We start from the raw sequence: 12107 nt of genomic DNA, 5'->3' as shown, positions 1-12107 counted from the left end.
GCATTAACAAAAACAGTAGTCGCTCGCTTTCATAACAAATCAAATCAGTCTGTAATTATTCCGAATCTCCTTTTTGTTTATGTCAACGACTAAAGTATTAAAATCCAATTTTTTTTTGAATCAATCACCTAACCCTTTTCTAAACACCTTCAAAGAAAAAAACAGTACACTGTTGATAAAATTATCTATGATTTTGGGATGATTGTATGTATTCAAATTAAAACTTAATGGAAAATGAATAATAATATGTAACCTTTTTATTGATGAAAATGTTGAGAAAAATAGAGGAGAATTAAAAATGACAAGATGGTTCACTTTCTTTTTGGTTTTTCACTAAGCCCTACAAGTAAAAAAAAAAAAAAATGAAAATGAAGAATCCAAATCTTCCTCTCTTTTGCCCCTTTGGTAAAGCCTTCTCCTTCTTTCTTCACTCACATCCGAACTTCTCTTATGTACACACACACAACGAGTAACCTAAACAAGTGAAGCTAAAAAGGAAGAAGGCGCCAATGCAATCTCAATCTGTAGAGAGATAAATGAATGAAGAGAAGAAGACTGAACATAACATACAGAGACAGATCACAGGGCAATGAAGAGGAGAATGAATGAACAAATCATAAAGACCTGAAACTCTCTACACTAATAGGTTCCCTGGTATTGGTAAATGATGCATCTTAAGAAGTTAAGTGGGATTATTCAGATATTTCTTAAGGGGTAATGAGGAGGAGGTTGCAGAAGAGTGAAGATGAAGCTGTCATGTTTTTTACTTTTTAACTGCTATAGTGTCTCACTGAGTACTCCAACACTTCTCTGCTTGGACACACAATCTCCTTCACTCGACTACCGTTCTTGTATATCTTCACTGTCGGTACAACCCTCACATTCTCTGCATTACCTATCGAAGAACATTTTTCGATATCCACCTATATAACCCGAAAGACAGAATCTAGAGTCAATCTTCTCCCGCGGAGTTATGAACGTTTTGAGTGAATACCACGAGAGAGGTTTTTTATGTAACTTTACCTTCATGAAGTGTATAGATGGGTAACGTGTACATAGCGAGTCCACAAATGGAGATATCTGCTTGCATTGATGATCAGAGGCTGTCGAGAAATGGATAACCGAAACTCCTGTGTTTGATTGAAGTATATATATATCACATACACAAATTTCAAAGTTAGATCAGCCGCCCAATCAAGAAAAGTTATTAAAGTAAGAAGCAGAGAAGCTATCTTCTACCTGGTAGATTCATGGCAGCTTTGAACTGTTCACGACTAAAAATTTCCTCAACTTCACCACCGAATTCCATATTTAAAACTTCTTCTCCACGGGATTTCTTCAATGCCACTTGAGCATGAAATAAAGATTCAGCAACTTCCTTGTCATGGGGTAGTTCTCTTATCAAGGCCTCGTAATCACTCACTGCAGCTCCCCATCTTTCCATCTACAGTTGGACAGAAAGCTCGATGACCAGTGAAGAACAAATTACAAGCCAAACAAAGTCAAAAGAAGTTTTCTTATATGTACCTTGCTATTTGAGGCAGCCCTCCGAAGAAGAGGCTTTGTATATCTTGGTTGATATCGAAGCGCTTTGTTACAATCTTCAATTGAGCGTTCCCACATACCAAGTTTAAACCAACAAGCTGCCCGGTTACAATATAAAACAGCGTTGCATGGATCAAGCCTAAGGCCTTCTGCATAAGCAGAGCTTGCTTCCGTGTATCTCTCTGATTTATAGAGATCGTTACCGCGAGCACGAGCCCTAGCAACCAATGTAACAGTATTGTGTAACATAGCAACTTCGTTGCAGTGTGGATCTATTTGGCTAGCTTTCTCAGCAGCTATAACTGCATTTTCAAACCTGCAAGAATTCATCATCTGCTCTTTAACCCCTTTGTTTCTTAATGGCATTCAACAGTTTTATTTTAACATGAGCATATGAAAATGTTACTCTAGCCTCACCTTCCTAAAGCCATCTCGATTTGACCTTTGACAAAATATGTATAAGCTTCACAAGCCATACCAGAAAACTGAGTCTGCGAGCAAGATACGGGGAACGGCTCTACTCTGGGAGCTTCTAACAGCTTTGATTGAGCATCATCAAGCCGGTGAAGTTTCAAGAATGCTTCTACTTTACACATAAATAGCTGTAGATATAAAACACACAACAATTAAAACGATATTAAGTTATGATTTCTTCCCAAGGCAACATCTATCCCACAATATGAACTCTTACTTGAGGAGACAAATCGGCTCCAGAGACAATGGCAGCATCTACTTCCGTCAAAACTTTTTTCCAGTCACTAAGTCTTCGCGCATCTACGCATTTGGCCATATGTTTCTCCACTGCTTCAAGCTTCTGCAACTCCATGGGATCTGATGGTCTCCCTTGAATACAAAGATGCTTCCTTGCACTATTAACCTGACCTAATCTGCAATGCAACCAAGTAATTAAAGACACAGTGAATGCAAACCACAGATAAAGATTCTGTATTATGATGATACAGTGAATACAGAGCAGAACCACTAGCTGAGCAATGAGAAACGAGAAGAAATTTACCTAATAAGCAATAAGGCCAAACGGTGATGAGCTCTAGCATAGTTAGGATCCGATCTAACAGCATCTTCACATTCCTTAACAGCTTCACCAATTCGAGACAAACCAGTCAACGCCGCAGCTCGGTTACTCCGGTAAGCTGCGCTTGTCGGTGACAAAGCTATCGCTCTATCATACAACTTCAAAGCCTCATTAAACAAACCTTTCCTATACATTTCATTCCCTACTCTCTTCACTTCCTCTGCATCCGAACCTAAAATTGCTTTCTTCCATAAACTCTCCGCTGCAACAGGACTACCTCTGTTAGAGCTACCGACAATAACCGGCGAAGTCGTAGGAGATCCTCCTCCTCCTCCTCCGGCTATAGGTTTCGCCGGAGATACACTGCTTCCTCCACCTCGCATTATACTCCCATGTCCATAAGTTCCAGTACCAGATCCAAGAACATCGCTTCTCGAACGGCTTTGTGTCATTCCAGTGATTTGGATCTTCCCGGAAGGACAAATGTTTCCGGTAGGAAGTACATTCGCCGCCGGGGACGTGGTAGCCGGAGAAGTAGCAGAGGAGATGAGTGGTTGTGAATGGGAAGAGGAAGAAGTAGCAGAGTCCGATCTAGATTGAGTCGGTCTTAGATTATTCCCACCACTAGACGAACCAGATTGACTACGAGCCGAGTTAGATCTTCCGATAACAGCCGGACCATTCCGAACCCGACCCGTAACAGATCCGGAGGAGCTAGAACTGCTACTACTAGTGGTGGTGGTAGTGGTGTTGTTGTTGTTGAGTCCACGTGGCTGAGAACGAAGCGGAGAAACCGGTGAACCGAGATCTAATTCACGAAAGTCAGGTTTGTTGATATCGGAGGTGAGTGATGAATCACGGAGATGATCGGCGAGTTTGTCAGATTCAGGAATGGGTTTAACTGACTTTGGCATTTTTAGTTTTTTTTTTTCCGAAAGGATTGGACTTTTGTGAGAATTGAAGAAAACCCTAATCGAGTTTTAGGGAGGGACTCCGGTGAGCAATGGTCGTCGTTAATGGGGAAGAAGAAGAAGAAGACGGTGGTGGTGAAGAAGAGTGGAGAATGGAGGATTAGATACTCTGTGAAAAGGCATCGAAGAGGAGAGAGAGGGGAGGAGGGAGGAAGGAGGAAGGAGGAAGGAGGAAGGAGGGGGATCTCGTGAATAAAAAAAGGGTGAAGCAAAGAATGAATGTGAGTGCCTTTTAGAGAGAGAAAGTTGCTCTGAGAAGAAGAGAAAGAAAGAGAAAGAGAGAGAGAAGGTTCACAGAAGAAGAGGAGTGAAGATGGAGAAGCAGAGAGAGAGAGAGAGAGAGCGAATATTAAACCCAATTTAATATTATTAATTCGCAAAAAAGATATATTATATTTTAAAAAGTTGCATAATTCATTAATTTTAGTTTGACAAAGGAAAAATAAAGTTAATGATAATAACAAAGAACAAAAATGGGAGGCAGAGGTATTAATGTAATAAATTAATAACAAAGTTTAAAAAATAGAAAAAGACAGAATTGGATTAACAAACATTTTTCATGCATATTAATTTATCGTACTTTTATTTAATTGGTTAAGATATCAAATAGATATAAAATTAGATATTTTGTCAAGAATATACAATAAAACCTTTAATTTAAAACAGAGTGAGTAGTAATTTTTTCTTTCTTAAGTGAATATTTTTCTCTGCTAAAGTTTTGGTATAAGTTAATGGAATACATTTTTTGGAAATTTATCCCGAAAAAAATGAAAATAAAAATTGGTAATAGTAATATAATAAATGTTGTGCAAAAAATAACAGTTCTTGTTCAACTGCTGCTTCACGAGACATGTTTTCATTCTTGCTTTTATTTATTTTATTTTTTTTCCATTTTTTCGCTTTATCGTTGAACATCAGAGTAACAAAGAAAATTAAGAAAAAATAATAATTGTTTATATATATGTAAATAATAATTATACTTAAATAAATAAATCTGCTTACTTCGCTTTCGGTACTGTTCGATTTTTCTTTATACTTTGGAGCTTACGAACATCCAATGAGCCCAACTCGCGATTTATGAGAAGTGATGTCTACGCTCCTATAACATCTATACAAGTTGATATGTTGGGTTTGAATGGTAACTGCATTTAGGGTGGTCAAATCTATTTGCAGTCTGGACCGTTTCATTTTTAAGGCGGACTATAAACCGTTACGGATTAATTCTATTTGTATGCACAATCAGTCTGCAGTTGGTCCGCTGCGGTTTTGTCTCTGCTTTATTTAGATCACACCACTGCAGACAATATTTGCTGAATGGTAAATAAAAAGTGGTTCAGTCCGCAGACAAATTTGTCCGGCCTGATCGCTACAACCATTCACACCCATTGTGTCAAACCAAGAATACATTTTTTTTTTAACCAAGAATACATTTAAAGAGCAATAAAAAACAAAATGATCATATTGTTGATCATATAAAAAAACAAAAAAAAAACAAGATGATAATACAAACATTTTTATATCAATTTTTGTGTTTTATCGTACACATTTTCTTAAAAACAATTCTTTTTATTTCTAGTTAAGTGAAATAAATGCATTTAATTAATAATATATACTTTTGTTCAATGAACTCATTTTCTTTATTAATCAAATGAACCAATTCATCTAACTAGTACGTCAAATGACCCGATTTGTTTTAAGTTTATAGCTAGTAAATAACAAACTACAAGTACAAATAATCAAACTTTCTTTAAATACGCAACGAAATTAGATCACATTAATTACTAATACGAGATACATAGAATAAATTCATTAACGTTTCAAAATCAATATACATCCTACTCGATAACAAAAGTAAGCCACTGAGAATCATATTATTAAATTGATGTAAAAGGTAAAATAATGTTTTTTAAAAAAAAAATGTGTAGAGAAGCTTTTTTTTTTCTTTTTTGGTTCAAAATGTGTAGAGAAGCTATAAGATAGATTTGGGTATGATAGGGAAATCAATAATCACATCAAAAAATGTAATAAGTGACCTCGTAGTTTGCAGTTATCGCTATTGGCTTCTTTCGCACTATATTTCTTTCTTCTTCTGGTTTCCTCGTTTCTTTTTTTATTCCATCTTTCCGTATACCTAAATTTACGCTTATGTGTAAAGATATTTCAAATTAAAACAAATTACATCTAAGTGAACATGCAATTTGGTAAAAACATAAAATTGTCTAAACGGACAACAAAACAATTATCAAATTTTCCAACATGCATAATGATAAAGAATCGAAACTCTTTATTATGAAATAATAATATCAGAAAATAATAGCACTTGGCGACAAAGATTATGCTTCTCTTTTGGCCATGCATTGCAATTTATTTATCTCTTTAAAGAGCCTTTGTAAAAAATTCAATAGCTAGAAACAGGTTTCGATATTGTATGAGATTCCATTCTTAAAATCCGGCCATATTATCAATTTAAAGATCCGGTTATTAAAGTAGATGTGTGTGTGTGTGTGAAATTGTTATTTAACAAAAGCAAAACGTTTGAGTCGGTTATACGTATGCTAGCTAAAGTGTAGATTGATTGATAGATAATGGAGCGGTTATATATAACTCGGGAGAGTGGTAGTGGGTTTGGTATACCGACACTTGCATTACACAATATTGTGTGTATTCTTTTTTTTTTTTTTTTTTAAAGGTATCCATAAAACGTTGTTTTATCAAGCATCGAATATTTTGTAACCTAGATAATAATTATGATTGTGTTTTCACGTAACATTGTTTCATCAAGCATAGAATATACCGAAATCTTGCGTTATACTTCACATGCTTCGAACCACATGTTTTGTGATATGCGTATATTTTTTTGTAAATATGCCATTATATATGCACAGTGGTTTCTTTTTGAGCAAGTTACGTAGTTAAAGAAACTTTTAATAATGTAATAGTAAGTGCTCCATGTAATAGCTAATACTTAATTCAAAAGCCTTACTATTTTTCTATATTCTTCGATCTAGTCGACACTCGGGACAATCCGAGTCAGATATTCTCAACGGTGTGATAAACATAAATGTTGATGTCATGTTTTGAAATTTATGTATTGGCGTGTAAAACTAAAATTTCTTCATTGTAGTTATGCATATTCAATTCGTAGTTAAGCTGTTGTGTAGTTGCATGTCTTAAACTTAATTACCCCTTAATTTGTCTTGAAATGTTACTTTATATTGATGTGGATTAATTATGAGTATAACGACTTTAAAGGGATGGGAAAAAGGCATATATTCATATGCTTTACAGAGTAAGTGTTCTATGAATCTAGAATCCAATTTAGAAAAAATTCCTATAAATGCAAGTGTTCTACAAATCTTGAATTGCCTATTGTCTATAGCTTTTATGGTAATGAATTGTGACAAAAAGAAAATTGCGGTATGATACATGTGGATGGCTATGTAGGTGGTTCAAGTGCAATGTCGTTCAATATATTAATCCGGTCATGTTTTATAAACCGTATATGAATCGTACATCAACCTTCAAAATGGGCCGGCCGGTCAATTGAATCAATAGATAATTTTATAAGTGAGGAGCATTTAAAAAATCTTAAAATAGCCAAAGAGTAAAATAACTTATTTCACATGTACCGTCTTTGGTATGGTTATTTATTTTATCAATCACATTTTTTTTTGTGTGCAAAGAATCAGTCACATTTTATTATGTTAACTAGATAAATACATGTGCTATAGCACGAATTGAACTTTATTTTCTACAGAAATTATATATATATTTTGTATATTAAAATTATTTTTTTATAATTTTTATTAATTTTTAAACAATCTTATCATATAATCTTAATATTTTACATTTAAACCATTGTCAGTTATAAATATCATAACTCAATTTATCATATAATCCATTACATTTAAACTCATATATTGCTTACATTTGTTAATTCGGAAGATTTTGTAAAACATGTGTTTATATTGTTAAATTTGTTTATATATATTTTATTCCTTAAAGTGGTATTATTCTTCCGAATTAATTGGCTAATAATAGTGTAAATGATTAATGTAATTTTTCAGTAGATATTATGGTTTATGTTCAAGATTCCTTATTATTATTAATAATACACTTAAAATAATCAAGAGAACCCGTAAATCTCGATTATCAATAATCAAGTGAACCCGTAAATCCAGACTATACAAATAATATACTCAAATTATTAATGTATTAATTTTATTAATATACTTTCCTTTAACCTATAAATCCAGATTAAATAAATAATTTTTTTTTGGTATGAATATATTGTATTCCTGTGAATGGAGATGTCAATAGTTTATACTAAAAGTTTGGATAGGTATTAGGTAAGATTTTATTTTGGTTGCATAATCCGAAATCACACTTAAGAGTGATTAATCTATGAGATTTTTTTTGTCTTGTGTAAATATACTCTTTGAAGATTTTATTTTATTTTTTGGAATATCCTTTTTAAGAATATCCTAAATCTAGATATAACTAATGGTTAACATATTTTGTAACCAACTAATGAATCAAATAATAATATAATTTTATAACCTATAACTATTATATAGTCTACAAAAAAAGTTGTATACTTCCGTAATATTATATAGAGGATTAAAAGCTGTTAGTTTCGTCATTTTCACACTAATAATTTATCATTTAAATAAATTTAGTTTGATAACCGTTCGTTAGATTAACAAGAAATTTCCCACTAATTTTTGTTTTGATCATTTTTGTTTTATGTTACCTCAAATAGAAAATTCGAATGTGATGCTATAAAACTAGGGAAATAAACTGAGAGTAAATGTTATAAGGGCCAATAATAAAAAGTAATAATAGTAAAATTTATGGTGAAAGCAAATGTAGATTTGGTCAAAGATGACGCTTGTCCTTCAAATGGTGACGTCAGTGACTCAGAGGTAACCATCATCACTGGTGTCTCTGTTTAGATGTGATTACGCTGCACACTCTGGCATGGCCTAGTCCCAGAATCCAATTGAAGCATGATACGTACGTGATTTATCGAATTTATACACGATGCAGATTAATCATATATTTATTTGATTACATATCTTTGGCCAGGAAAAAAAAAAACCCCACTGCCATGATAATTGCATCATATATAGTTTATAGACCGATTGTTTTTGCAGTAACTTTATTATTTAGCTATTTAATTATTTTTTTAATTCTAGTTTGATAAAATTGAAAATCTCGAAAACTAAATCAGACCTTATGTAATATTTACCGATTTACACATATTCACACAAAAGTGGATGAGAAAAGAAAATGTTAAAGACGAAAATGGAAAATGCAAGTTCCAAAGGAGTGAAACTGCGACATCTCTCGTCCAAAAGAGGTATCTAGTCTAGAGATAAGCAGAAACTAAAGAAATTCAGAAAACCCAAAATGGTTTCAGTCACTCACTCTTATTAGAATGTTTCTATCTTTCTTTTCCCCTCAAATCTTGCTTGATATGTACGGACATTTGTTTTTTCATCTTATATATAATTAAATTTATATATATACATTTTCAAGATACTATAAATTACTATAGTAATGGATTTTTTTTTTCGAAATTGGAAAAGTGAAATGGTTCAGAATTGAAGATTTAGGAGACTAAGGCCATTTTTATAGGGAACATGAGAGGTGTTCTTAGCCCAAAAAAAATAGAAAAATAATGAACAGTGGCTTAGAACACTTTTTTTAGTTCTTGATGTAAAACTGATCTTGGTTCAGTTCTAAGCTGACGTGGCAAGCTGTGAATGGATACAATTTTTTGCAAACAATTTTTCACAAATTAAAAGAGGATATGATTGAGAATATATGGAATAAATTTGGACAGTAAACTATATATTAATTAAATAAAATATTTGTGTGCTTTAATTAATTAATATGTTTTTTTATCTTTAATGTTTTTGTTGTTTCATAAAAATTTAGTATTGTATTTTGAATTTTAGTAAAAGTTTTATAAGTTTGCAATTAAAATGTTATTATATAAATTTTGATAATTGTAATATGTTTAAGAATATTATATTATTAAATTTTAAGATCTTAAACATGTTCTCCCAATAGCTAACTTCTTAACAAAAGTTCTTAACTGCTGATCTTACATTATTTTCACAATATTTATACTGTAAGAACATCCTAAACTGATCTCCCTATAAATGATAATGAATGCTTCTCTAGATTCAGCACATGATAGTACACAGGGGTCGAGCCACCCCCACGTGGAACATAATGACAAAATCCTTTCATTTTCATTTTATCTTCACCTCGTTTTAACTCGTCACTTTACAAAGGAATGTATATAATTGTTTTCTTACAGTATGATATTTTTTTTTTTTTTTTTTTTTTTTTTTTTTTTTTTTTACAGTATGATATCTTGTCCTATAAATATGTAAATTTTAATAGTGTGTGTACTTGGATTCCAAATCTCACGTAAATACAGTATGCAAGCTCAAAACATTTTTTACATTTTTTTTTCTTTTCTGCTCGTTACCGCCTTTAAAGAATGCCACCATGATTGGGCCTAATAAGCCCATTTTGACTTCCATTTCCGAATCTAACGCAAATCCAGCTTTCTTATTCATGACATTAATTAACGAAATCGACTTCCACACATTGGTAACACTGGTTAATTATAATTTTGATCCACAAAGTGGCAGATTGATTGTGAAGATATTTTCTTTTGCATCTTTTGATAGTTTTGTCCACTATGATTTGATATTTTGTGAATGTTATAAAATGGTTCAGTTTCATTTCTTTTCCTTTCATTTCCCTTAAGTTATCTATGATCATTTTTGGTACATCATGGGTTTTTCCTTCTTACTCTTCTTACTCTAAAAATCAAATCCATAATCAATCACTTAAAATGTGGGCATTGTGCCCATTACTAGGTGCCCTAACAGAGCATCGATTAGAGAATAGGAAACCATCAAACCGAATTTACGGACTAACACACCGGCTAATGGCTTCATGATACCTTTAGATGAAGCCACCTACATCTTTGATGAGGTCCACAACTCGAGGGGAATCCATTGAGTGCAAGTTGATTGCAGCCATGACTTCTTCAAGTTCAGGAAGGTATGTAGCAGCAGGAGGAGGAGGAGGAGGCAGATCAATGTGCTCACCATGATACCTTTGTAGTACTAGGAGTAGACTTGGATATCCTTGCAACAAACAACACATTCCATCATCTCGGTAAGCCACAACGGCAACTTGTCCTCCAGAAACTGTAGCTATTCCTTTATCTTATCTTCGATTTTCATTGTAAACTTCTTGTTACGTTTTGTCCTGTTGGGTTTGTACCCTTGATTCATGGTGAAATGATAAACTGACTTTGTTGGAATACCACCTCTCAAATGCATTTAAAGCTTATATTAGGACCAGCAAAAGATTCCTTTTGGAACTTCAGTTTCCTCACCTTAGATTTATTTCCATTTTCAGTTGATTTTTTTCCTTCTCTTTTACGTAGAATCTTCTACGAGCTTTCATCTTCCGCTTTTTCCTCTTCCACACTTATAAGCATGGCCGGACCGAATATATTTGCTGCCTAAAGCAAAAAAGCCCATTAACAAACCAAAATAAAATTAAAATTGGCAAACTGCACATTTCATTACTCAAACCCGACAATCATGAGCTACTAAACATAGACTTCACCACTGTACTAAAAGAATGTTATTGCTAAATGGTGCCCTTAAATTGTTGATATATTTTTGATGCCTAAAACATCTGCTTGTTGGGCTTTAGCCCCGGGCCGGCCCTGCTTATAAGAAGAATATTGAATCCAGTCACGTTTACATCACCAACATTCTTAAATTTATCAAACCAAATATAGTATATTTCATCATACTGTGATATGAAAACCAAATTGATATGTTCATAAACACTAAATATAGACAACATTTGAAATGAAGCACCATCTTTAATATATTTTACCATTTATTCCCATCAGGCCATCACTATGTACATGTGCACAATGATGCATTCTCAGTTTGTAAGCATGTATATCTCAAATTAATTTTCTTTGTACTCCAAGTAAATGACATTGAAAAATAATCTGAACTGAATCAAACCAATCCAATATTTAGAGGTAATGGATCCTAGCTAATATTTAGAAAAATTTGAATGTATCATATATTTCTTTATCTGAAGAACCATAACCATTAAGAATGAGTGACCAGGAGAGTAGACCAAATAAAGATTATGTAATTCGAAATAAATTTGATATTCGTAGGTACTCAAAAAATATCAAAATACAAATATATATTTATATTTGTAATAACCTAAATACCCAAAATTACAATTATAAATCTGAATATATTAGATATTTTTGAATAATTATAAGATATTTTAAGTACATTACTATAAATAACCAATGTTTGAGATTTTACAGATATTATGTGTATTTTCGGTAACCATCCCCAATATTTAAGTAACCAACAATATACTCTCAACTTCCGAAAGGTTTGATAACTCCCGACAAGCTGACGATGGAATATGGATGGGAGTTTGGGAATTCTCCAAGGAGTGGACGAATTTGGGTCCAACGA

General features: G+C 32.9%; 1 protein-coding gene across 1 annotated transcript; it reads right to left on the bottom strand.

Moving 5' to 3' along the window:
• Positions 1 to 235: 235 nt before the first annotated feature.
• Positions 236 to 3936, bottom strand: LOC104742850 (TPR repeat-containing thioredoxin TTL1). Its single transcript, XM_087484118.1, has 7 exons — positions 2561 to 3936; positions 2237 to 2432; positions 1963 to 2147; positions 1528 to 1861; positions 1240 to 1444; positions 1024 to 1130; positions 236 to 923 (listed from the first exon to the last, which is right to left on the bottom strand). The coding sequence occupies exons 1-7, from the start codon at positions 3490 to 3492 to the stop codon at positions 771 to 773; spliced, it is 2112 nt and encodes a 703-aa protein (XP_087340244.1). The 5' UTR covers positions 3493 to 3936; the 3' UTR covers positions 236 to 770.
• Positions 3937 to 12107: the final 8171 nt, after the last annotated feature.

The sequence above is a fragment of the Camelina sativa genome, chromosome 14 (assembly GCF_030686135.1).
Source record: "Camelina sativa cultivar CO46 ecotype springtype chromosome 14, ASM3068613v1".
Classification (NCBI taxonomy): Eukaryota; Viridiplantae; Streptophyta; class Magnoliopsida; order Brassicales; family Brassicaceae; genus Camelina; species Camelina sativa.
The sequence above is the reverse complement of the archived record's forward strand: the minus strand, read 5'-3'. Positions and strand labels throughout refer to the sequence as shown.

Excerpts from the sequence above, each read along its gene's own strand:
- LOC104742850 (XM_087484118.1), bottom strand. The coding sequence starts at position 3,492 with ATGCCAAAGTCAGTTAAACCCATTCCTGAATCTGACAAACTCGCCGAT. Across the intron at positions 2,433-2,560 it reads TTGGCCTTATTGCTTATTAG|ATTAGGTCAGGTTAATAGTG; the intron begins GTAAATTTCTTC and ends GTTGCATTGCAG. Across the intron at positions 1,131-1,239 it reads AGCTGCCATGAATCTACCAG|GAGTTTCGGTTATCCATTTC; the intron begins GTAGAAGATAGC and ends AATCAAACACAG.